This window comes from Elgaria multicarinata, chromosome 8 (genome assembly GCF_023053635.1).
Source record: "Elgaria multicarinata webbii isolate HBS135686 ecotype San Diego chromosome 8, rElgMul1.1.pri, whole genome shotgun sequence".
Classification (NCBI taxonomy): Eukaryota; Metazoa; Chordata; class Lepidosauria; order Squamata; family Anguidae; genus Elgaria; species Elgaria multicarinata.
In genome coordinates, this window is record NC_086178.1 from 53,508,215 (window position 1) to 53,534,486 (window position 26,272).

At 42.7% G+C, this 26,272-nt stretch overlaps 1 protein-coding gene across 2 annotated transcripts in view; it reads left to right on the forward strand.

Moving 5' to 3' along the window:
* Positions 1–1,184: 1,184 nt before the first annotated feature.
* UGGT1 (UDP-glucose glycoprotein glucosyltransferase 1) overlaps positions 1,185–26,272 on the forward strand; it is a 55,928-nt gene continuing 30,840 nt past the window's right edge. For both annotated transcript variants that reach the window (XM_063132434.1, XM_063132435.1), the window contains exons 1-20: positions 1,185–1,508; positions 5,123–5,262; positions 5,516–5,598; positions 8,017–8,147; positions 9,015–9,127; positions 9,523–9,697; positions 10,693–10,789; positions 12,332–12,410; positions 12,622–12,722; positions 12,944–13,043; positions 14,491–14,551; positions 15,479–15,570; positions 15,687–15,837; positions 16,839–16,958; positions 18,739–18,824; positions 19,457–19,592; positions 21,299–21,430; positions 22,975–23,139; positions 23,880–24,000; positions 25,509–25,607. In XM_063132434.1, the coding sequence (XP_062988504.1) occupies positions 1,476–1,508; positions 5,123–5,262; positions 5,516–5,598; positions 8,017–8,147; positions 9,015–9,127; positions 9,523–9,697; positions 10,693–10,789; positions 12,332–12,410; positions 12,622–12,722; positions 12,944–13,043; positions 14,491–14,551; positions 15,479–15,570; positions 15,687–15,837; positions 16,839–16,958; positions 18,739–18,824; positions 19,457–19,592; positions 21,299–21,430; positions 22,975–23,139; positions 23,880–24,000; positions 25,509–25,607 (2,215 nt within the window). In that variant the 5' untranslated portion in view covers positions 1,185–1,475. The remainder of the gene's footprint in view (positions 1,509–5,122; positions 5,263–5,515; positions 5,599–8,016; positions 8,148–9,014; positions 9,128–9,522; positions 9,698–10,692; positions 10,790–12,331; positions 12,411–12,621; positions 12,723–12,943; positions 13,044–14,490; positions 14,552–15,478; positions 15,571–15,686; positions 15,838–16,838; positions 16,959–18,738; positions 18,825–19,456; positions 19,593–21,298; positions 21,431–22,974; positions 23,140–23,879; positions 24,001–25,508; positions 25,608–26,272) is intronic.

Sequence of the window (26,272 nt, forward strand, 5' to 3'; positions counted from 1 at the left end):
TGACAAGGTTGTTTGGCTGGCCGGATTGGGAAGGGCACCTGTCCTAGCACGCAAGGGGATTTTGGACACTTAAATATTGAAAGGTGGTCAGTCGGTGCTCACCTATTCAGACTTGGAGAGGGGGACTTGGAGATTGTAGTAGTGCTCATGAAGGAAACTATGGCAAATATTTTGGCAGGCAAAGTATGAGCCAGCTCTCACAAAGAAAAGGCTGCCCTATTTCGCCTTCTAATAGAGCCGCTTCCTACCCCTGAGGGAGCATTTCCTTAATTCAATATCTATTTACACCTTTCTCCTTTTCTCCAAGGATCTCAAAACAGTTATTATTATTATTTATTTATATAGCACCATCTATGTACATGGTGCTGTACAGTTCATACTATTCCCCCCCTTCTATCCTCGCAAAAGCCATACGAGGTAACTTAGTCTGAGAGTGACCCAGATTTTATGTATGTTTAGTCAATCCCATATACGTTCAGACAAAAAAATGCCTAGAATTCCACAGCCAGCCATGCTCGCTGGGGAACGCTGGGAGTTTTAGGCGTGTTTTCTGTCGAAACATGGATAGGAATGCGTCCTTCAGTCGACTTCATGGCTAAGCAGGGGTTTGAAGCTGGATCTTCCTAGGCTGGCACCACACGTGATTGAAATGCACACAGTTCCATCGACAGCCCACTAAGAATGCCAAAGCCCCTAGATGGATGACGATGCTCTCAATAGTTAATGGTACATATTATAAAATTGCATGCCTCACGTGCTTTCCCCCCTCCAGACCCAGAAACCGCAGCAAGAAGCTGTTAAGAATAAGCCGGACCGGAGAGGGGTACTGCAGGATCTGCGTCCAGAATGTAACTCTCCTCGTTTTCTTAATCGGAGTTTGGAGAAATGAGAGGGATCATTAGGCTGCGCACGCCTTTGTACACCGGGGAACAGTTTCCAGGCCGCTTTCCCGCCCTAGTACGGAAACCCAGAGTGCTTGAGTCAATGTCGAAGCTACCGACTCAAGCGCTCCAAGCAAAGCCCACCAATCCGAAGCTTGGTGGGTGGATGGGACAAGGGAGCGCCCCTCCTTCTCGCGGACGGCCAATCGCGTCCCTCCTCGGACTCCCAACCTCTCGCGACAACAGTCTCCTGCGACGCTGGGCGCCAGTGCTACAACTCCCAGGGTTCTCTTCGCAACGGCCGCCTGAGCCAATGGCCGCGCACAGCGAGGAGAAAGTCCTTCCACAGTAGGCAGGGCCAGGCGAGACCCAATCAGTCTGAAGGGGGGAGGGGTGGTTTGCTGCGGCAGCGGAAGCAACCGTCCCGATTGAGTCCCTTCAGTGTCAGCACAAGAAGTGGCTCTGGGGGCTATTCGGAGCGACTCCGCCTCGGCTGCAGGTATCTCGGTGTGGGAAGGAGGGCAGGACTGATCCAGGCAGCCGCACTCCACGGTGACGAAGCCGCCTTCTAGCGAAACGACTGGTCCGATGTGAATGAGCCACCCTCTTCCCTCACGGCGGCCACCGGTATTTTTTTTTTTACTGCTTGCTGAACATCCGGGTCCTTGGCCCTGCGCCTCAGTTACATATCGGGAATGGAGAGGGATGGGAGGCGGGCTCTGGCGGCTAGGGATTAGCCACTACACGTTTTCCCATTGGTAGTCAGCGGTCGCCTGTGCGGGCTTTCCTATTGGTTGGCAGGTTGTGCTCTTCTGTGTATTGGATTGGCCAGCCGCAGAAAGAGGATTCCTTCCGATTGGCTGCTGAGAGAGGAGGCTGGGTTTTGCCCTGCTCATGCTTGTGTGGAGAGCTCCTGTTGGCCTTCCGGAACCTGCTGCCTGCCAGATGTTTTGCCACATAACTCCCATCACTCCCAGCCAGCACGGCCAGTGGTCAGGGATTATAGGAGTTATAGTCCAAGACATCTGGAGGGCAGGAAGTCAGGAAAAGCTGGCTAATGGAGAGGAGAGCTCTATCCTCAGCAGGCCCAAGAGGTGTCTGGAGCACCTTTCCCCAAACATCTCCATATGTTTTGGACTTCAACTCTCATGAAGCCCAGCCAGCATGGCCAATGATTAGGAATTCTGGGAGTTGTAGTGCAAAATAGCTAGAAGATGCCAGGTTAGGGAAGGCTGGTCTAGAGGGATGTTCCTGCCTGGTCTCTTTTCAGTAGCCCATTACCACCATCCAAGTTAGAGTTAACCAGATCTCAGTGGTCTCAAGAGCAAAAAGTTGAAAGCCATGTTTATCCCTAAGCTGGTCGGCAAAACTATCTTCAGCAACGCTGCCCTTCTGATCCTAGTCCTTTTGAAGTGGCAGCAGGTGCCCAGTGGGCAGCTAACAGGCGGAGCCTGCGGGCACAATTGCCATAGCCAATGAGATTGCATGGAAAAAGGCAAATTGAGGCCAGTAAATAGACCAAGATCTTGTGTAGAAATCACGGGGGTGGGGGGAATCCACACAATACCAGGGAGAAATGGCAGTATGCAGCAGGGGGTGGGGCTTCATCCCCATCCTATAACCTCTACTGCATGTCATGGATTGTAGGATGGGGATAATGCCTCTTCTCCTGCTGTGCCACACACTGGGTTTGGGCAACATGCCAACCCACTCTGCAGCATGGGGAATAAAGCAAATTGTGATTGGAGGCTGGTTTAGCAGCCACAATGGTTTCTTTCCGCTCTGTGATCATCCAAATCCAGTCTCTTTGTATCATTTTCCTATGCTATAACTGTAAGCCTCCTAATCTGCATTTGTGAACCCCAGAACTGGGACTCTTCTCCTATTGTGTCCCAGAAGAGTCCATGAAAGCAGCAGACAGCATTGACAGATGGCAGGCCAGCCACTGAGGCATGATCAGCATCTCATCTGGCTTATGAACATGGGAATCTGCCATGCTGAGTCCATCTAGCCCAGTGTTGTTAACCCTGACTGCAGTAGCGCTCCAGGATTTCAGGCATGATTCTTTCCTAGCCTTACCTGGAGATGTGAGGGATTGAATCTGGAACCTTCTGCATGCAAAGTATTTGCTCTCCTATTGAGTTACAGTCCCTCCCTTGCTTTCATGCTTGGGTACGACACGGGGCATGAATATGCTGATGAAAAAGAGCCTCCCTTTTTATCTCAAGATACTGCTGTGAATATTGTGCCACACTTCTTTCCTGCATCAGCTGTAGTGGCTTTCTGTTTCCTGGCAGCTCATTTCTGGTTCTGGCCTAAGAAGAAGGCCAGCCAGAGAGACACACACACATAGAGAGAACATAGTGATTTCTCTTCACTATGTAGACAACCTGTTTGAGCACAACTCTAGTCAAGAGCCTCACAGTGCCATCTTTACTGCAGGAAAATATCCCTCAGGCTAATGCTCCAGTTATCCTGTACGTTTCGTCCTATGTGGGAACAGAAAAGCAGAACCTGAAGCAGTAGGCAACCAACAGATGCTGAAAACTGACAACCCCATGGAGCAGCATCCTCTCCCCATGTTATTACCTGAAACAGAATGGGATCTTTTTACTCCATTACGTCATTGTTTATTAACAAAAAGTGTATTATCAGGAGGCTTATGCTGCAACCATGATTCCCACTTCTATTCCATCCCAAGGGAATGGAAACTTTCTGGGTTTTATGTGACTCGACAAGCCAACCCCAATCTGTTTTTCATTTTTCATCTCTCCCCTTCAGTTTCTAAATAAGTTTCTACTATTTTCCTATTTTATTTTAATCAGGGTGTCCAGGGAGCCCTTTGCCCTTCATTCATTTTTTTATTTTTATTTTTAAAATGGAATTCTTAAAAAAAAAGCCCACTTTTTATTCTTTTAAAACCCAGCCTCATTTGTGTGTTCTGTGCATTGGATTACTGGTAGAGTAGACAAATGTGGCTTCCAACGAATGATTTCCTGTGGGGTTGTACAGGTCAGCTGCCCCTCTAGTCCTCTGCTTTATACTCATGGTCTCTAATGGCATGTCTACACCTTGCCTATATCCCAGGGTCATCCCTGTGCGTCCAAATGACACAGGGGATCCCAGGAGCAACATGGGACGACCAGGGACTTTCCCCGGGATAGTGGGAACTGTGGAAAACCCAATTTTTCCACAGTCCCAGGACTATCCCGAGGAGCGCAGCCATGTGACCACTGTTCCCGGGTTGTTCCTTCCTCCCTGCGAGTAGCAGGGCTCTTAAAATGGGCACTGAGCTGCGCAGGGACAGTCCGTGCCCATTGAGGGTGGGGGGTGGGATTGTTTTGGTTTTTTAAAACTCACTTTTGTGGAGGAGTGCAACTGCGCTCCTGTTGCTGGGGAAAAATGACGGCCGCGACATCCCTCTTTTTTTCTGGGAAGTTCCATGGCCATCAAGACACTGGGGGAGGATCACGGAGGCAGATATGTCTGTGATCCTCCCCCCTGCTTCCCTCTACACCCTTAAGGTGTAGACATACCCTCAGTTTGCATTTTCCATACAATAGAGTAGAACAATCTGGATCCAAAAGACTGCTTTTCTGTGGTGTTGTATAGATCTCCCCCGTCCCCCATTTTGTTCACAGAACTTTGGTCTCTTTACTGGCTGTACTTTGCCCTTTCTCTGTACTGGGTTGCTGCTGTGGTAGAAAATCCAGGGTTCAAAGGGCTGTTTTCAGTGGCATTGTGGTATCCCCCACAATCTGGTTTGTTAGTCTAATTAGTCTCCCCAACTTGGTGTCCTTCAGATGTGTTGGACTACAACTCCCAGCAACCATAATCAAAAGTGAAAGCAGAACCTTTCACTTTCTTCCTGCTTGTATGTGAAAGAGGAGGAGGGTGGAGAAGGAGCAGCTATAGTTTAGAATGATCTAGTTCATACAACATGACAGCGCATTGTGGGTTTATTTATTCCCTGGTCTTATTTTGTGTGGGTGACTGTGGGCATCATTTTTGCGTGACACCTATGGGCGCCCAGCTTGCCATGGGTTGCTGTGTCATGTTAATGCAGGCGACACAAGTTGCTTGAACCATTCCATTATCTTTGAAACAAGCCTAGGAATGTCTTTCTTTTCCTATATGTCTTGTAACTGACTACAAAACCTTGGATTTAGGGTTACCAGCTTATCATTAAGCCGTGTATTTGAGACATTATTTTTAAGATCAATGTTGTCATTCTTCTTCAGGTGTTCTTCTATAAAATGGGAACTTTAATTGCACTTTTTGGGATCTGGGTGAGCGTCTCCCTTGTAAAGGCAGATTCAAAAGCAGTTACAACGTCCTTGACTACTAAGTGGCTTTCCACCCCTTTATTACTCGAAGCAAGGTAAGAATGTTGGTTAGGTGTTGTTGTTTTTTAAAGTTCTTTACATGCATACTTTGAGTAACCCATTGAAGAGTCTTGTAATGTAGACTTGTATGATCTACAAACCAAATAGGGAGGGTGAGGATACCCAGTGAATTCATAGCTGAATGAAATTTGGAGCGGGGACTTCCTCCATTCTCTTAACAGCTATGTTGCGATAGTTCTTTTTTTAAAAAAAATTACATTTAATGTAATGCTTCCCCTCTTTTTTCAGTGAATTTTTAGCAGAAGACAGTCAAGAGAAATTTTGGAATTTTGTTGAAACCTGTCAAGACTTTGGATCATCTAATCATGATGGTAATCATCATCTTCCTTGATTGCTTTGTTAATTAGATATGATGTTTTGTGCTAAAAGTTAGAATTGCTAGTAAAGACTTCAGTATTTGACAAAGATTAAGAACTGATTTTTTTCTGTTTTCATTTGCAGTCTAACGTTAAATATAACAACGTTAAATATAACATTTCTTATGCTTTGAAATTCTTCTCCCAGTAGATTAAAAATGATAACCAAGTTAGGGCTGATGCAGATATAACTTTGCCATTTAAGGTAGGCCTGTACAACTTGGTGACTGACCAAGCCAAATGCAAGTCACTAGTCATATATTGTGCCCTACTAGAGACTCAGTAAACCAGGCATCCCAAAGCTTTTTGGACCCATGGACCCATTTGGGAATTTGAAAAACTGCTGTGAGCACCACTACAAAATGGCTCCCATGGAGGATGTGCCGTGAGGGCTTGGCTATTTGAAAGAGGTGGAGGAGAGGGGGAAATAGGATGGCAAAGGGGTAGAAGGATGAGAAAGAGCAAGGGGAGGAGAGGTGATAAACAGTGAGGAAAAGTGGTGGGCAAGAGCAATAGCAAGGCTAGAGGTGAGGAGTCAAGAGAAATAGCACGATAAAGGGGTGAGTGGGACAGAAAGAGCAAGGCTAGGTTAGGAGGAGAGAGTAAGAAGGCTAGGGATGGGGAAGGGAGAGAAAGAGCAAAGAAAGGGTTTTGTTAAAGAGAAATAGCAAGGCTATGTATATTTGCAAGAAAGTTGTAATTTCATATATAGGCATTTCATATGCATTCATTGCTACGGATATTTACAAATCCATTTATGTATATTAAAAGGGTGTATGTGTTTTGAGTGCCCATGTGCACCGCACTGGGACCCTTGCAATAAAAGGTTTGTGAAAACACGGAGTTGTCCAGCCCCTGGCAGGCAACAGTACATAGGTGGTGGGCTGAATTCATCTTGATGAGTCCCATGTTGTATGGTCCTGCTTTAAGGGGTCATAAGCAGGCTGAGGACAGGGGTGTGAAACCTCTTTCAACCCAAGGGCTGAATTCCATTTCAGGGAAACTTTGGGGGGGCTGTATTCCACAGGTGGGTAGGGCCCAAAATATCAGGATAATTTAGCCTAAATTTCTTGCCATCAGTCACTGAGCTTTAGGAGAGGAGTTTCAACCATTTTGAGTGGGTGGGGGAACTGCAGAAAAGATGGGAAGCCACCAAATGATTGGTTGGTTGGAGGAAAGGGGTGTGACCAGGAAGAAGAGATATAGCCATCTGGGGAACCTTGTAGTGCTGGATTGGGACCTCTGGCCCCTGGGCCTGAGCTCCTGCACCCCTTCCTTCACATATGCTAATTTCCCCCCTGAATTTTATATCTGCATTACTGCTTGAATACCTTTGTAGCTGTTACTCTGTAATTTGGCCCATGGGTGGGTATATCTTTTTATCTCTGTTGAGTTCAGTTTAAAGATTTGGTCCCCAAATGTAGCAGGATAATTAGTAACAAGTGAAAACACTGCTGTCTCATTATGGCAAGCAGCAGTGGAAAGCCTACGAATGTAGCAGTGTTTCACGGCTGTGGATCCAAGTTTTGAATATGTGATAGACAAACATAAAGGCCCGGTTCAAGATGCAAGTTCCCTGGTTTAGTTGTAATGGGAAACTCTGGCTTAATAGAAGTTAGGATCTTTGTGCTGAAGGTAGCCTATAACAGGAGAACGGGAAGGCGGAGTGACCAGCCCCAATGCCTATTCGCAATGTGATAAACAATGGTTTCTGGAGCCTTGAACAATTATGTGAAATGGGCCAATGACTTTGAAATAGACAGTTTTACATCAGAACTACCAAAATGTGGGAGTATTTGGCATTGCATAAATGGATTAGAGCTTAATATCTAATAACTGTAATTTGTTCTTAATACATTGTTTTCAAAAGGGTAGTTACTAAAGCATATCATTACTAATTATTTTATATATATATAATTTTGTTGCTTTACTATTAAACTGTTTTACTGTGGAAGAGGTCTCCTAAAACAGATTACAGGTGAATATTGACACATTGCAAAAGTCATGCCCAGAATGGACGTGAACTCTGAAAAGACCTTAAATACGCTTATTATGCATGGCTGTTGTAGTAGTGACTACTATGCTAGTCTGAATGGTCAAGTTCAGAGACACAGTGTGTTTAAGATTGGAGAAAGGTAGCCTAAGATCAGAATATTCCTGGAAGCAATATATTGTGTTCATTGATCATTTTGTGGATGTATATTTCCAGCTTGCACGGGGTGGTGCAAATTTGAAATATATGTGATGCCTCGGTTTGTTTGGAATTGTGTTGCAAATAGCTACAGTATGAACAATAACAATTCTAGATGATAATTTTTAAAATCTCTTTCCTGTTTCAATAAAAACTAAATAGTTTACGTTGTGGGTTGGCAGGTACTGATTATTCCTCTTACCATGCAATGCTGCAAGCAGCTTCCCAAAATCTTTCGCCTTTGCAACAGAACTTGTTGAAATTTGCCTTGTCTTTACGGTCTTATTCAGCTACGGTTCAAGCCTTTCAGCAGGTTAGTACAAAGCTTTGGGAACCTTTCTCATAATTGTGATTCATACAGACAGTAGTAACGTGAAAGGAAATGGCAGGTATTCTCTCTCTGTGAACTAGCAACTTACTTTTTCACTTGACCCTATTACTTTATTGACAGTGATTTCATTTACTGCTTATATCAGGATTGCAATATCACATTGAGCTAGTGGGTGATGCGGCTCTGCGCCCCTTCAGTTCTTGATTGCTTGCCACTTGAGACATGGAGATCAGATGAAGCATCTGCACTCTTCACTTCTTACTTGATAGGCCAGGGAAATATTGGGCCTGATACCAGTGCTGTAAAATGTATAGCAGGAGTATTTTTTCCTTTCTTTTTTTAAAAAACTTGCATTTGGAAGATTCCAAACCCCCCCCCCCAAAGATCCTGCCCACCACTTTGCCCTCCCCATATCGGTACTCGCCCACCATCCCTCGTTAGCTCCTAACCCCACATTAAACACGAAGCAAGACTGAGAGAAAGAAAAAAGAAAGGGTATGAAAAGGAAAGTACTTTAAGATTATCTATTTGTTTTCTATGTAGCCCCGAGACCAGTGGGTTATCTTGATTGATTATAGAATAGACTGGTCTTTGTTTTGGTATGTGGTATGTGTTGATGCTGCCTTCCTTGTTGGTCTTCAGCTGAATTGGAAGCAGAAAAACAGTACAAGTGCCCTCATTCCCCAAATCCTGGCCAACCTTTCAGTATGATTCTGTGTCTATTCTACCATTCATTTATATTGGTCAAATTACCCTGAGTGTCCCATGAGCCTGTTGTTATCACCATTATTTGATTTATTCCCCCCCTCATGGAGGTTATCATATTATAACAGATACATTTTAATGCAGATAGCAGCTGATGAACCGCCACCAGAAGGATGTAATGCATTCTTTGTTGTCCACGGAGAGAAGACTTGTGGATCTGACAAACTTGAAGTACTTCTACAGAAAGCTCCAGAAAGGTTGTTCTGTTTTGTACCGAACCATCAGCTTATTTTGCCTGTCTCATTCTTTTTAAAATGAGGCAACTTTAGTGAGTTGCCACTTACTACATAGATTTTGTTTCCAAAAATTCATTTCTAAGAGTCGGGTGGGTAGGTGGAGCTCATAGAAGGGAGCTCTGCTGTTCTGAAAACAAGCAATTTGGCCCATTTCTGGGGTTGCTTTAGGAAGCACTAACTTTCTGTTGCACTGGCGGGTGGTTCTGTGGGCACAACAGAATGAGAAGAGGCACAGTGGCAGAACTGGATGGTGCTCATCAGTAACGTTTGTATAGCTTTCTCATGTGCTCAATGTGCTTCACATGCATTATCTAATCTAGTTAAATGACAGCTTTTGTGTGTTTGTCTTGCTCTAGGCCAAAGCCTTTTATGTTCAAAGGGGACCACAAGTATCCTGTTTCAAACCCTGAAAGTCCTGTTGTGATCCTGTATGCTGAGATTGGCTCTAAGGAGTTCTCTAGATGCCACAAACTACTTGTAGCAAAAGCCAATGCAGGAGAAGTCACCTATGTCCTTAGACATTATATCGCTGTAAGTACTGATCTGATGTAGAGAAAAGGCCATGTGATTTTTCTAGTGTTCTATTGGAACGAGGTTTATTGTTCAAAATGTTCGACCTAATTAATTTTTTAAGGTCTAAAATTGAAGATGCGGTTTTTGCAAAGCGGTGTGATTTTGTCAAGTCAGACGATGATAAATGCTTACGATATTGCAGTATTTGTGTATCTTGATGACACCTTCCTCTGTTCATACAAGGCAACTGAGAAATTGAATCTAGGCTGAATGTCATTAAAGACCCAGAACTGGTTGACACTCAGTTTAGAGAGGCATCAGATTCTGGGTATTTCTGGTTGGAGTTAACTTTCTTTCCTTTTGGTGGTGGTGGTGGGGCTTCTAGGGTATTCTTACTGCTCCTTATGCCTCTTGAGGCATTTCCTTTGCTTCAGCGTTGAATTTTATTAGTCAACTGCCAAAGGGTTTCCCTCTTGTCAGTGAATGGATAACGAGAGGAGCAGTAACCTTGCTGCCCGGAGTAGCCGCTTGCCACCTGTCCAAGAAGCACACATAAGTCTCACAATACTGTATGTGTCGTACTCCTCCTACTTGGAGGGATGTCACCCGTTGTCACTCTCGAGTCCAGGGCATGTTTGGTGTCAAAAGTACCTGGGTAGAAGTCGAGGTGGCCAGAAAGCATTAGGACCACGATTCCAGATCAGTAGGTACCAGCATCTTTTTTTCCCTCCTGAGAGGTACTGCCAAGAAAGCAGGAGTTACTCTACCTTGTTGTAGAGAATCCACTCTTTTCATCCTCCTATTAGTGGCACTTCTGCAACTCCTTTACCCTAAAGAGGTGGTGGTGTGGGGAAATGGGTGAGCTGCAACATTTTCAGGTACTTATTACATGGAGAGGTTTAAAGCAGGTTGATCCAGTTGCCAACAACCCATGTTCTGGCAAAGTTCGGAAAGGTAAACCTGGCAAATGTCTTGTTGGGGCAATATTACTTTGGTTTTACCTTTTCTTGTAGAATCCAAGTAAAGAAAAAGTCTACCTGTCGGGCTATGGAGTGGAGCTGGCCATTAAAAGCACAGAATATAAGGCCAAGGATGATACCCAGGTGAAAGGTGAATTCTTACCTTTAAGAGTAGATGGAATGTACTCCAAAGTTTTTCTTAATCTTCTTCCTACTCGACTGCTGTTGTCCTATTTAGGCTTGAATTGCTCTTTCGGGGGTACCTTAATAGCATGCTGCTTAATCTCAATCTAATGTAATTATATGCCACCTTTCCACAATAAAATTGCACTCAAGGCAGTTTACAGCAAACTAAATAATAGCAATAAATGACACACCATTAAGTAGCAATGTCCTAAGTATTGAGCAAGTGTGTCACCTTTGATTTTCCTGTCAGACTGAAACCAGGCACACTTTGCCAGGAGCCACTGGGGTTAGATTGGGGAACTTTTGGATCTGTCCTCTGCTGTGTGGTGAATTCCCAAGGGCTGAAGGTCAGAAGGTGCCTTCAGGGTAAGGTTACCCACTCAGGCAGCCTGTTATAGTTCTGCCATGTCGAGGGAAGGAACGAAGACGCTTGTGTCTGGCTCCTTGATTCTGTGCGGACTTGCTTTCTGCCTTGCTGTTGGCTTGCTGTGCGCAGGGTTTCCCCTAAGGCCCTAGCCTCAAAGGCTTGCCTCAGGCTTCCTGCTTTGCTTTCCTCTCAAGGCTGCCTAAGGCCCAACATTGGACACACTTGCTTGATTGCCCCCTTTTCCAATAATAAAACTTTAGCAAATGAAAGGCAGCAAAATTCCCAGTTAAAGGGAAAGACTTACTAATTATTGGCTGTTACTTATTTAATTTTTTAAAAAACACAAATCCTTGAAGATATAACAGAATTTGCTGGCTCTTCAGAGTGTTCTGCTTGTCTGCTAAGCGAAGATGTGCCACAACTATTCCAGCTTAATTCTGTCTGAGGCAGAAGGAGGCATGTCAGCACCGTTCTGTCCCTTTTGTGCAATGGGTGACTTCTAATCATTGGGGAAAGCGCTTGACATCAGCTCCCTATAGAGATAAAGGGTTGGGTGTGGAGAGACATCTGGGAGGCAGAAGGGAACAATTATGAAGGATGTGGGGCTTATGGATGCTCCCCTCTACTTTAGGATGTGGTCCTACAGTGGCAGTGGAGAGCAATTCCACAATCTGCAATGGATGCCAAGAGCAGCATTATCAGTCCTTTAATGAATGTAATGGATTCTCAGGGGATGTGGCTGCTATCCCTCATCAAGACCATATCACTTTGGTGTCTGTTTCAGAAATTGCAGTTATTGTCCAGATCATAGAAATAGCTCATTCTTGTGAATGTATTGGGTTGCAACCAACCCTCACATGACACGACGTCCCCATACTATTCTCAGTGCAGTTCCCCCCACCATCATGTGCTCCAAAATCTGTTTTGGATGGTTCACCAACCCTCTAAAGCAGTTCTGAGGGGCACACAGGGAGGGAGAAGGAGAAATCCATTCCGAAAGCAGTTCCCTTCTGCTGGTGGAACAATGCTATTGGATACAATTCTTTGTGTGTTGAAGCCTGGCAAAGCTAATCAGCCTGTTGATTATTGATTATATTCTGAGCAGTATCATAATCAGGGTGTTTTTTCATGTATCTATAGGTACAGATGTGAATGCAACAGTAATAGGTGAAAATGATCCCATTGATGAAGTGCAAGGATTTCTGTTTGGAAAACTAAGGTACAAAATCCATCATTATCTTGATAATTCTGATTGTTGTTGTTTTTGCATTTCTACCTAAAATATTTCAGACACTGACTTGTGAACAAGCGCATAAAGAACTTCTACAGTATTAAGAAAAAGAACCCATATCCACATCTATTGGAGTGCAGTTATTATTTTTGTCAAAAGTATATATAGATTTTCTGGATTTTCTTTCTCTTTCTTTCAGGCATTTGCATCCTAATTTGAAAGAAGAACTGAAAGAATTAAGAAAACATCTTGTTGAAAGCACCAATGAAATGGCACCCTTAAAAGTATGGCAGTTACAAGGTAATGTAGCCGAATTAGTTTTGTTTCTGTGTAAAAGTACTTGTTTGTGTCAGGCAAATGTGAAAAAGTTCCTCAACATACACTTCCTAGAAGGTGTTAAACTGCATATGAGTTTCATTATATGTTCACCATAGAAACTGATTTTGGTGTGTCTCCATGACTTCAGTCTTTTTACTTTGAAGAACTGGCTTATGGTTGAATGAACGCTTTTCTTTTTTTAGATCTAAGTTTCCAAACTGCTGCCCGCATTCTGGCTGCTCCCACTGTGGATGCTTTAATGGTCATGAAAGATCTAAGTCAGAATTTTCCCACAAAGGCCAGGTAATTGTTGCTGCTACGACACGATTATGTAAATGTAAAAATGGTATTGGGCTAACTGTTTACTTTGATGAAAAGTGTTTAAAGATCTCAGAATGGGTAGGGTAAGCAACAGGCTGGAGATAGCCACGGTCCGGAACAGGGTCTTCTCCAGCACCAGCTTCTCCAACAACCAGTCTGTGAGGGGAAACATTCTGGCCACTTAATCACTCTGTCTCTCCCTTGTCTTTGCTGTCTAACAGGTGTGTGGTGAATCACTTGAGTGGGTAGGAGAATCCTGGTTTTTTTCCAGGGTTACTGCCACAATTATTTTTGCTCTTAATACCTTAAAAGCTTTAGTTCCATAGATTGGTGGTGAAATCTCCACTGCATGTTTTAGGGCGCAATCCTATGCATGTTTAGATGGGAGGGGGGGAAGTCCTACAACTCCCAACATTCCCCAGACAGCATGCGTAGTATTGCACCCTAAAACATGCAATTCTATGCAGAGGGTTGTGGCCTTAAAATATTAATCTAGCTGCCTTGGAAGTTGTCTAAAACTGAGGAGATGTGCCGTGAATCAATAGGGACAATGTGTAAGCGAAAGAGGTTACTATGCCCTCTTCACATGTACACACAAAAAGGTACTGAAGGGGGAGAAAAGGCTTGTATTGGGTACCCAAGAGAAAGAGCAGCATTGGTTACCGTTTTGCAGGGGAGGAGGGGAAAATGTCCGGCAACTCTGTCCCCAACAGCCATTAGTCATCACTTCTTATTGCTTCATGGTGTGTGTGTGTGTGTGTGTGTGTGTGTGTGTGTGTGTGTGTGTGAAATCCTTGAACAGTCTCTTTGGATTGGGGTTATTGTATTCTTCATCTTAGTATTACAAATGACACATTGTTTTCTTTAAAATAGATGTCCAGTGCATGCTCGGCTCTTAGGATTTGTTTTTTTTAGAATCATAGAATGGTAGAGTTGGAAGGGGCGTATAAGGCTATCAGGTCCAACCCCCTGCTCAATGCAGGAATCCACCTTAAAGCATCCCTGACAGATGGTTGTCCAGCTGCCTCTTAAGGGGTAATAACCTTCCTAGAGTATGTCTTAGGTATTGAAAATGTGATTCCACTTGATCATTGTATGATGATTTTTGCACTACTTTTGAAGACTTGGAGTATTGTAGGGTTTTATTGTATGTGCCTTTTCAATGATTGTGTCCTTTAGATTCTAGTACAGTTTGTGCATCTAGAGAGCATAAGTGAAATAAATTTGTTGTAGTTGTAATTGCTATTTACAATGTAATCTCAACCTTATGAATAACATGAAATTCTGAAGCATCTCTTTGCTTACTGTTTGTAACAACTGAATGTGAGACATACTGCATTTGAGCAGGTGTGTTGTAAAAACAAAATGGGAGGTAACAGAAAGATGGATAGATGATGATGGAACTGATTATTTTTTTTAATTTCTGTAGGGCAATAACAAAGACAGTTGTTCCTTCAGAACTCAGATCAGAAATTGAAGAGAACCAAAAGGTAATAGTATGTATGTGTTTGTGATTCAGGTAGCAAAGAGACTCCCTAGAATTATGTTTGATTTATTTGCTTTTTTTGTCTTGAGAATCAGCAGTTTGACTGTAGATGTAATTCTTACATGAAATGTAGCTTTTTACCTGATTTAATATCGTAGTCATATTGATCTGTGACAGTTTTGTGTACCCATTCTGATTACACCTGACTAAATGCAAATGTGGCCTTTATATCGTGCCTAGAGCACCTTGACTTCATGGACATAGCATCTTTTTTTCCCATCAGCCACTGTCCTCTTTGCAGCCAGTAAGGCCACCCAGCCTCAGCTATGACTGTCAGCCCAAAAACTCATTCATAACTACCTCGCTTTTTCTAAAAATAGCTAGTTTGATTCTACAATATTTTAAAACCCTTTGTTAATTTTAGTTACGGGTGAAGTGGGTAGGTGAATGATTTGAGGACTACAAATTAGAAGTAGTTGGTCCATTTTCCTTCCGTATGTCTATAAAGAGGAACAGTGATGGAGATTGGAGCACAATTTACTGTTCTGTGTCACTACAGAATGGGGAGGCAGCAAGCCTGGCTTTACCTTCCTAATTTAATATCCCATTATTCTATTTCTGTAGTAAGCAAATTCACACTTCCTTTACTGTATATATTAATGTGCATAGCAGATGTGTTCTCATGTAGACATTCTTGTTCTGTTCTAGGAAAGCAGGCAGGAAAGGATTAACTCCTCCATATCAAAAGATGGGGCATATATCCCAGGCATATATCCCTGGGTGAAGATGAGAGCTCTATTGAGGCTTTCATTTAATGTTTAAATGCACATAAGTGAAAGATCTGATTTGAAGTTTCATGCTCTTGAAGTGAAAATGAACTGTTTTAGTTCTTAGTCTTCTGTTAATGGTTTTCCTGCACTTTTCCCCCCAGTACTTCAAAGGCACTTTAGGATTACAGTTGGGAGATTCTGCCCTGTTCATCAATGGACTACATATAGATCTAGACACACAGGACATTTTTAGGTATGACCTCTTCCGATTGCGCTTTCTTGTGTAGAATTCAGTATAGCAATGATAAAAGGCCAGATATATGCTGACAGTTGTATTTTAAAGTTTCATCTGATCTGTGCTCTTTCTAGCTTGTTTGATGTCCTGAGGAATGAAGCTCGCGTTATGGAAGGGCTGCACAGTTTAGGAATTGTAGGCCTTTCCATGCACAATGTGTTAAAGCTAAACATCCAGCCATCAGACTCTGACTATGCAGTAGATATCAGAAGTACTGCCATTTCAGTGAGTATGGGTTCCAACAATTCTAAACTGCGTAGTGAGATTACCATCAAACAGCAGTACATCCCACCCCACCCAAAAAGTCCTTTTGAATTTGATCTGTTACTGGGCCCTGATTATAGAATCTACTAAAAGCATCTCAACAGGGTAGATATGTGGAACTAGAATAATGTTCAAGTCTTGTCCTAGAGAATTTACACTTTAGCTGATGATCTGCAAAATTGTAGAACGGGATAACATAGTAAAAGGTTTTATGAAAGGGAATCTCTTTGTGTACTGACAACATGTTCCTTTCGTCCTAGTTGGAATTCCAGATAACAATTGAGATGTAACTGTAATTTAAAGTCAAGAAGATCAGGGATAATTTTCTTCTTAAGTTCAGACATACAAAGTGCAGAATGCAGAATATAGGATTATGCTCCAGCCTTTTAGTGCCTAGTGAAAACAGGTCACTCATTCCCTTGCTGCCATACCGAGGACCATACCCTCCCATTGTATCAAAGCACCCCCCCATCATTGCTGATGCTCCAGTAGAAAGGAGGGGTAGGAGGTAGAAACAAAGGAAAGCAATTTTAGCCTGTCCGGAGGCTTAGAGAGTGGCTTCTCAGTTTCTAGTATGTCATAGCAGTAGCAAAGGGGCTTAAATTTATGGTTAAGCAAGCAGGACAGAGCTGTGTAGCTGTCGTGATAAGATGAGGCTGAGCTTCATTTCTTGATTTTATTGTTGGCCTCTGCAGTGAAGCCTAACTCAGCTATAGAGAAAAACATGAAAACAATGATGGTACTGTGACATATTAAGACAGAAGTACGGAAAACTAATGCTGTATTGTAGATAAACTTTTTCAGAGTTTTTCATTTAGTATTTATCATGTCTCATTGTTTCACTGCAGTATAGAGTTCCTAAATGTAACGTTTGCATAAATTGTAATCCTAATTTAATTGGAAGTAGGATGTAGTACTTCAAGCGATAGGATTTTAATTTACCTTGGATTAATTTTTTTTAGTGGATTAATAATCTTGAAGTTGATAGCAGATACAATTCCTGGCCTTCTAGTGTCCAGGAGCTGCTGCGTCCCACCTTCCCTGGTGTCATCAGACAAATAAGAAAAAACTTTCATAATTTGGTAAGTAATTGTATATTTTGCTTTGCTAATTGCATCTTAAACCTTCTAGGACTGGACAATTTTAGATTTTTTATTTGATTTTTGATCCTGTTAACTGCAGTTTGTGATTCTTAACTCCCATTTGTTACTCCAGAAAACCAGATGACAAGACAAACCACAGTCAACTTACAAGCAGAAGCAGTGGGGGCTGGTAGCTCTGATGTCAGTCAGAATTCTAAATTCCAGAGGCTGGTTCCATTTTGGGGATAGAGCTCAGCTGCTTGGGCAGCTCCTTTAGAGTTCTGACAGGTTCTGACTGAAACCCAGAGCGTATTCACAGCCCCATTGATATCGGGAGCCTCCACTGAGCAGAAGCAAAAGCATCCAAAGTCCTCTAAGCTGCACAGTCGGTGGAGGGGGAGATTACTAGAAACCAGGAAGAGGCTATACTCATTCACATTGCATTAAACCTGGGATAGGCACTCCTGATGTTTTGCATCAGCCCCAGCCAGCATGGCCGATGTTTAGGGATTATGGAATTTGTAGTCTAAGACGTTTGGAGGACGCTGGGTTGCTTCTCCCTCCGCTAAAGCTTAGTTTTGCGTGACATCTGAACACAGCCACTGAAACCTCATGCTTAAAGGGTTTAACTCAGGCAATTGAAATTCAGCACAAATTAAAAGGGCTTGTATTGCTTCCGAAAGAAGTTTGGCCTTTGATGAGTTTCTAAGAGGAAAGGGCATTGGCATGATTTTCTAAGAGTGCCTCTGTTTGCCTTCATCTGTGGTGCCAGGTCTGGAGTGCAAGGGGGCAAGGCTCAGTGAATATGAAATCATGACAGACAATGGGAAGAAGAGGAAATAGTCACTTCTGAAGTGTGTACAACTTTGAGACCTTTAGACCAGGACTTTTTATGGGGCACCAGGACTGTAGCGCCCCCTACCCAATAGGGCTACTGTCCTCACATTGCATTACTACAAAAATGTATGAACGCTTTTCCATGACAGTGCCTCATAGAGTATGTTAAGAGAGGCTTTCATCTGAAAATGCCTAAATGCAGCTGAACAATCCGGATGTTTATCACTGGCTTCAGTTTCCAAATTTATTTAAAGATGAGCAAATCTGTTTTAATTTTGCTGGGTCTTGGTTTGCTGCAGTTAGACATAATTGTACCCTTCAAATTGTGAAGCTTTTCTCTAGTATTGTGAAGTATTTCTTGTATAACTATTTAAATTTCCTCAGTTTACTTCATGTTATGGTCTTAACAGCTAATGAAGCAGTTTAAAAGAAGGACTAGAATATATTACATGTTTGAAAAAGAGTAGTTTATGATTTTCAATTTGTAGTGTATTACTTGCTTCTTAAATATACTACATGTAGTTTTTAGATAAATGACAGTAGATAACTAGTTTTTATCAAGTTTTTTTAGTTAAGAATCTGCTCAGTAGGAGCCAAGATTGATAGATATGCATAATATTGTAGCTACTAGAACAAAAAATTATAATATCACAGATATCCAAATTTCAATTATATTTGTATGGGTGTTGTTCTTGTTTATCTTTTATATTAAATAATGGTTTTGTAATCTATTTGTTTTAGCTCCCGAGGAAGCATTTCTCTACCCAGCCTTTCCTAACCTAATATCTTCCAGATTGGTTGAACTACAACTCCCATAACCTCCAGCCCATTATGAGGATGGTAGTCCAAACCCTTTGAAGGACACCAGGTTGGGAAAGGCTGCTCTAGTCCTTCTGAAGTGATGAAATAATATTCAAATTCTTTATTTTATATTAACTTTCAGGTACTCATAGTAGACCCATCCCATGAGAGCTCAACAGAATTGCTTAGCATGGCTGAAATGTTCCTTAGTAACCACATCCCACTGAGGTAACACTGTCTTTTTTTCTTTTCAGTGTAGAACCTTTAAATAACTTTATTTTTGAGGCTGAGTAACACTCACTGCTCCTGAGAGAAGTGAGCATTTGGCATGTTGGAGCGCTATTACGCATTTATGCTCTTCCCCTGCCACTTTTTCTGGGCCACGTGAGAGGAGAGAAATAATAGAACCTTTCTGTTCCTGACAGATGGGAGCTTTAGGGAGGTCCTGGTTGGTATCAAGTGGGGGCTGGGACATCAGAGATGAGGTCAGCTACAACTAATGCTAACCAGGTTTTGCTCCCGATCCAGGAATTGAAACCAGGGTTTGATGTTGATTCCAAATTCTGGTTAGGAGTGAACCCTGGTTAGCATCAACCCTAGTTTAATATCAAAATAGACAGAATGGCTCACCTTGGGTAAGAGCTGGTAGGAAAATGTGTGTACGAGAAGCAAGACAGTGCTCCTAACCTCTTTGACCATGATTAAGGAAGGGGCAGCGCTATGTCTCTACACTAGCCCCAAGTGGGGATCAGTGCCATCTGGCCATGTAAATGAGCCCATACGTTTTTCACAGTTAGTGGCTGTGCTTTGAATATTTAATTAGGATTTTAATATGATTCCTGTTACCTTTTGAAAAATAGGATTGGTTTGGTCTTTGTGGTTAATGACTCCGAAGATGTCGATGGATTACAAGATGCTGCAGTTGCCCTTCTTCGGGCCTACAACTATGTCGCACAAGAAGTAGATAATAATTACGCCTTCCAGACAGTTATATCAGTAAGTAGCCCTTTCCAAAAGCACTACAGTTATAGTTGTATATAACAACTTTTAGGCTGGGGAAATTTGCCTAATGGGCAGCATCTTGTTTGGCACTGCCGCTAACGTAAATGATGTTGCGCTAGCATAAGCAACCTCTAATGCAATGCCAACAACGCTTGCTGGTGGGACACATTGCCCCAGAAAACCTGCAAATGCTATCGGCATTACACTATCGGCGGCTCACAGTAGTGCAACGTAAATCACATTAGCAGTAGCGTTGAACTGGATACTGCCCCATGAACCCACTTATGCTGGTACAAGGTTAAGTACAGTTGTGAGTTCTTGCTCTGTTGATGGGCCCAGAAGAATAACTTTTGCAGCCAATAGCGTGTGTACCTCTCATGCCGCTCTTGATGGAAATGCAACAGAGGTGACAAATGGGGTAATATTTGGAATCCTGCTCAGGGGCATTTCCATTTTTATTTTGTTTTAGTTTTTTCCTTATCTTGTAATTATAGGGATGGCAATGTGGCAGGGGAAATAGGCAGTGGGTAAATTGCACTTGGTTTGCTGCGGAGGGTGTTGAAACCACTCCACCCTGCTTCCTCTTTTTGTATTGCTGCTGTGCTTATGTAATGGAAAGCTAGTTTCCCCAGTGCGTCTTGGAGAAGGCTTGTATGTGTTAAAAGAAGAAATGGGTAAGAACACTTGGCTCCATCCCCCCTCTCCTATGGATATGGAGTGTGGTAACTTCCCTTTACTATTGCCCCCATGATTCTGTTTTATCCTTCAACTTGATGTTCTTAACAAAGTTAGTTCTTACTGGTGCTTGTCTTCTAGAGGCTCACTTGTGTTTCCATCAGCTCCCCTTACGAGATTCCACTAGACACTTAAACATTTGGGGGAAATAGAGTTGCTGGGAGAACTAATGGTAGATGTTTCACCACAAGAACTTGTAAAATAAATTGGAGCAGTTTTTATTATGTCCATCTGTCTGTCATGTGTGTTTTACATACTCACGTCTGACTGTAGGCATCAGCTTTGTACTTCTAGTCTGCACTAAATATTGGGATATAGTAGTATTGTCTTACTGTGTGAAGTGCTATACAGAAAAGCTACAAAAATAAATGGCCAGGCTACTCCTTCTGTCTCTCTTACTTATGTTACTGCTTCGGCTTGGGGATGGGACTAAAACAGGGGTGTCGAACATCAGGCCAAATCTGACCTACCTGGATTCCCAATCTAATCTTCTGGTGTTCCCTGAAGGAGACACCCACTTTCCCCCAACCACCTAGCATTTGGTAGTTTCTGGCCTTTTGCACAGGTTTTCCCCATTCTAAAACATTGATATACCTTTCCCAGGGCTTAGTTACTGGCAGTAAGTGGTTTAAGCTAAAATGTGTGGGTATTTTGGGTATTTTGCTGCTGCCTGCTTTGCCTTCAGGCCCGCACACCACTGCAATGCTGCCCCCAAGAGCGTATCAAAACCTGAATTTGGCCCTCAGGCTGAAAGAGATTTGAGAAGGGCTCCAGAGGAGAGGTAGGTTTTGAACTGTCATTTGAAAGAAGACAGAAGTGGCACCAGGCAGATGTTCTGGAAGAGAGTTCCAGGCATAAGGGGCAGAAACGATAAAGGGCAGAACAGTTGATATATGAATGATCTTCTAAGAGTGAGGACAAGAGGTTATGTTTGTAACGGTGTATGTTTCATATTGTCTTCGCAGATATATAGCAAACTAAATACAGGAGAAAAACTGAAGGTGGAACATGTGATCAGTGTTCTTGAGAAGCAGTATCCCTACGTAGAAGTAAATAGCATCTTAGGAGTTGATTCTGCCTATGATCAAAATAGGAAGGTAAGGCATTTGTGTACAGCTTACAGATTCGTCATGCCCCATAACTCTTTTTATGCCTTCTGCAATACGATTTCAGGCAAACTATTGACTGCAGTGTCAGGAACGTGGCCCAGTAAATGCTATTTATTTCTCCTGTGAGCAAACCAATCCTGTTGTCCTGCTATGCCAGCGGCTGCCACACCAAAGCTTAGAGTTGCGATCCTAGGCACACAAGCCAACAAAATAGAAAGCAAAAGAATAGCTGTACCGACATAGCAACACCAATACACTCCCCAAATCTCCATGGCAACTTTGCTTCTCCCCATATTAGCAGTACACTGAAGTCACCAATCAACACATGGTATCACGAATGTCATGGATGACATTACCGTATCCATTCTAATGCCGCCTCTCATGCATGAGCAAACGTCCAGGAAAAGCCCACAGCAGCTCCCTTGTCTAGGCCTCTCAGTGGCCGAGTGGATAGAAGTGCAGCCACAGATGCCTGCAGCACCAAGATCTCTAGGGCTTCCCTCATCTTGGGTTTTGAATCCTCTTGCAGCCAAACACAGCCAGCCAGATCCTTTTGCTGGGGCTAGACAGAGAATGAAGGATGGCAATTCCAACCAGAGCAACTAACTGATTCCGTACATAGCTCAGTAGGTTGGAGAACTGCATGCAGAACCCATATGCTATAGGCTTCCCAGGAGAAGAGTTTTAGACCCATGGGGGAATGAGTGGTCTTGCACATCATGCTCATGAAACTGGACACAACACATTTGTGTGGGTGTCTGCGAGGGAAGCCCTAGGATTCACTTAGTAGAAAAAGAATTAACATTAATAGCGCAAGCTGACAGGAAGCAGCAACATGAGCTGCCCAGTAGACAAGAGCAATGGGAAATGTGACTATGAGTCCCATCTTCGATGGATGATGAGGGGCAAAGCTTATATTTTGGGTGTTTTGCTGGCAGCAATAAGCTTGGTTGTTAAAATGAAAGGCAGCGGGAGTAGAATCCAGCACTCCCCCTTTGGTGAGCTATACTTTTTCAGCCTGCATGAAGTAGCTGCACCTATGAAGGATGTGTGAACACTTTCAAAATGCATTGGAATTCAAGAATAAGCCATGCAGCTGTTTTTGTTGTATATTGAGTGCTGAAAAGCCTCTGTGGGGAGTACTTTAGATCATGGCCTTTGAATTTTAGTAAACTGTTGTTCTAGATTTTTTGTTTAAAACTTTGTTGCATACAGGGATGCACTCTTCTACAGCAATACATTTAACATAAATTACTTGTAGTGAATAGATGTCTCAACTGTGTGAAGACCTGCTCATTTTTAACTGGCCACCTAATTTCTATAAAATGGAATATTCAAGTTCCAGAAGTTTGTACATTGAATTAGTTTCAGTGTGTGAATAATAATGCTGCATAAAGAATGTTTTAAGTTATAGTAAGGATTCTATGCTGCTTTGGCATAATATATGTATAAAACATTTCAGTGGACTATGTTGCACTGACGTGAGAAGGGATGGTAAAAGAAATCTTACCTGTATCTTCTTTGTATTTCAGGAAGGGCGTGGTTACTATGAGCAGACAGGTGTGGGCCCGCTACCTATCATCCTTTTTAACGGGATGCCCTTTCAAAAAGAACAACTCGATCCCGATGAACTTGAAACTGTAACAATGCATAAAATATTGGAAACCACCAGCTTTTTCCAAAGAGCTGTGTACTTGGTAAGCTATGTTGCTTATAAAAGGGGATTTCAAGGAACTCTTTTAAGTTTAAAGATGAAAAACATGATCCAAAGAGCTGTGCGTCTGATTCTGTGCTTCTAAGGGGGCTTTAGATTTACATTTCTCAAACAGCAGTACCCTATTCGCATACACCAAACCATTATTAAAATTGGGATGGGTGGATAGGTCCAAAAGTAGTTAGTGATATAAACAGAGATCTGCTGCTCCAAGAAATAAGTCAAAATCTTAAGGATTGCATGTAAACTAGCACTGCAGCATCTTTACAAAATATTGGGATACAATGGCCTGGTTTCCATGATACACCAGGCTCACTGTGGGTTATTTAACTGACAATGAGCCATGGTGTAGGCTGGGTGCCATTTTGTATATGCAACCTCTCCATGAGGTTCCAGCATGTCTTGTGAATCCAGCCATTGTAGATTATGCGAGGATTAAACATCCCTCATATAACTCTCCATTTGTTGTAGTGTAGTTATTTAACTCTTGCATATCCCTGATGGCTGTGTTTGCATAGCATGCTGCAATCCTATCAGAATGGTGCCTGACATGCACCACAACTCACTGTGGATTAAATAACCCATGGTGAACCCAGCATGTCCTATAAACCAGGTCAGTGTGTCCTGGCTTTTTAAAAAAGTGACTTCTTGAGATTATTCTGATTTTCAAGCTGATTCCAAAAATGGGTTTTGAGCATTTCAATCTGTATTTTTCTGTTTCAGGGTGAACTGTCAAATGATCAAGATGTGGTTGAATATATCATGAACCAGCCTAATGTTGTTCCAAGAATCAACTCTCGGATCTTGATGTCTGACAGAGAATACCTAGATTTAACTGCAACCAGTAAGGCACAGCTGCTGTAGACCCAATACAAAAGCTTCCAGTGGACAATTAAGATCTGATTCAGAGATAATGCTAAATCAGGTTTTAATGTTATGTGCAAAAGCTGCTCTCTCCACTCTTCTTTCTCATAACTCCTGGGCTATGAGGAAGAGATTGGAAGCATCCTCTTCTGTTATAAACTACTTGCAGTTTCGCTTTTCATCTGAACGAGGTCAAAACCTGTGGTTAGTTTAGACCACACGTAAAAAACTTTTTCATCCCAAGGACCACATTCATTTCTGTGTAACACTGGGGGAAACATTCTACAGCTGGCTGTGGCCCAAATTCAGAGTGGCCATTGTCAAAGTGGGCAATGCCAAAGCAATGTTCTGTCCCTCTCCTTCGCTCTCTCTTCCCCGTCTTTCTCTCCCCGCCCCTCTCTCACACACAATTTATCTCCTCTTCTCTTCTCTCTTATCCTTCTCTGTTTTCCTCTGTGTGCACAGAAAAAGAGGCTGCCTCTTTCTCTCTGTGCAAAGGAAAACTGAGACAAGGTGGGGAAAGAGAGAGAGAAGGCAAGAAAGGGAAGGAAGGAGGCAGAGGGGAGGGAGCAGAGAGAGAAAGTTGCTTGACCTCCAGGGGATTATGCAGGTTTATAACAGAAGGGTTGTTTCCAGTCTCCTCCTCACAGTCATAGGAAGAGAGGGGAAGTGCGAGTGCAGGAGTCCAACAGAACACTAAGTTATGGTTTAGCACTGAATTCAAACCCTCTCTAAGTGTTTGAAAATCAACACACGTTTTCGAGTGAAAAAGCACAGGGATTCTGTACTTTGCATGGGTGGTTATCTATCCTTCCTGACTTCTAGTCCCTGTTCCTTGACCTTACCCTCATTCTTGTCCATGCTTTATCTCTTTGTTTGCCGTTATACAACCCCCTCTTTTCCTAAATACTATGAACTTGAATATTGAAATCAGGCTGAACTGGTACATAACATCTTCTCAGTAAAGAACATATACTGTATATCCTTTTCGTACAAAATTTAGATTTGTACTCTTGCAATATCAGACCTGGTTAGAACAAAAACTCTGTGTATTTTTATTTACCATGGACCCACCATGCCAGCATGGAATCTGGAATCTTGCACAAAATTTAGCATCCTCAGTCTGTGCTTTTTTGAGTACATGCGTCCTTAGAATGGTGTTCAACAATTTCCCACCCCTTTCTGCAAGTCTTTTCAGATCTGCATATGTTCATTTTTCCTTTAACTTGCCTGACATAATGATACCTAGATCTTCCCTTGCTCTTCCTCCTTACAATTGTCTTTCAGTTATTGTTGTCTAGTCCTCTGTACCCAATGACAACTCAGTGACCCAGTTCTCATGTCATGGCAGCAAACTGTGGGTTATTTAACTTACAATTTGCCTACGAGCCACTTCTGATTTCTGTAAAGAACCTCCAAAGCCTGATGGGAGGTTGTGGAACATGACATGCATACCCAGACTGTTGCTATCTTAAATTGTTCTTCCAGATAATTTCTATGTGGATGATTATGCTAGATTTACTTTCCTGGATACCAAAGACAAGACAGCTGCTATAGCAAACAGCATGACTTACTTGACCAAGAAAGGTACGTATTTATAAGTTCTTGCCATTTTGCATACTGCATCTGATGCAAGTGAAGTCTTACTATACTACTTTTTATCAAGGGTTCCTTTGTGTCAGAAAGCATTGGCATTTTAAAAGATTTATAGTGTTGTCATATTACTTGTTCCTTCTCTATGCTAATTTAAATTTCATTTTTACCTCTGTTTGGTCCTTTACACGTAGCCAATTCTATCTGATCAAATGCTATAGGTTTTGAGGGCAGCAGGTAGAACATCGAAAGATGTCATGGAGCCAAGCCTTTCACAAATGGAAGGGCTCATTTCATGGGGGGAGGGGGGGCTTTTGATCCAGCAAAGCATTTCCACTGGCAGAGCGAGCTGAGGAGGTGATTTTCTCCTTTCCCTTCCCTCTGCAGCCCTTTATGCCTCCCCTCCCGCTCGAGGGTTGGGTGACTGTCCAGATCACTATGGGAGGCAGTGGTAGCTTGCAGGAGTTGGAGGAATCAGCGAAAACTGCTTCCCCCCACTTGTGGGTGGGGGCGCAGCACCTGCTTTGCATGCAGGCGGTCCCAGGTTCAATCCCCAGCATCTCCAGGGAGAGCAGGATAAATTCCTCCTTCAAGCCCTGGATAGCTGCTGCCAGTCAGTGTTGACAATACTGAGCTAGATGGACTAATGGTCTAACTCA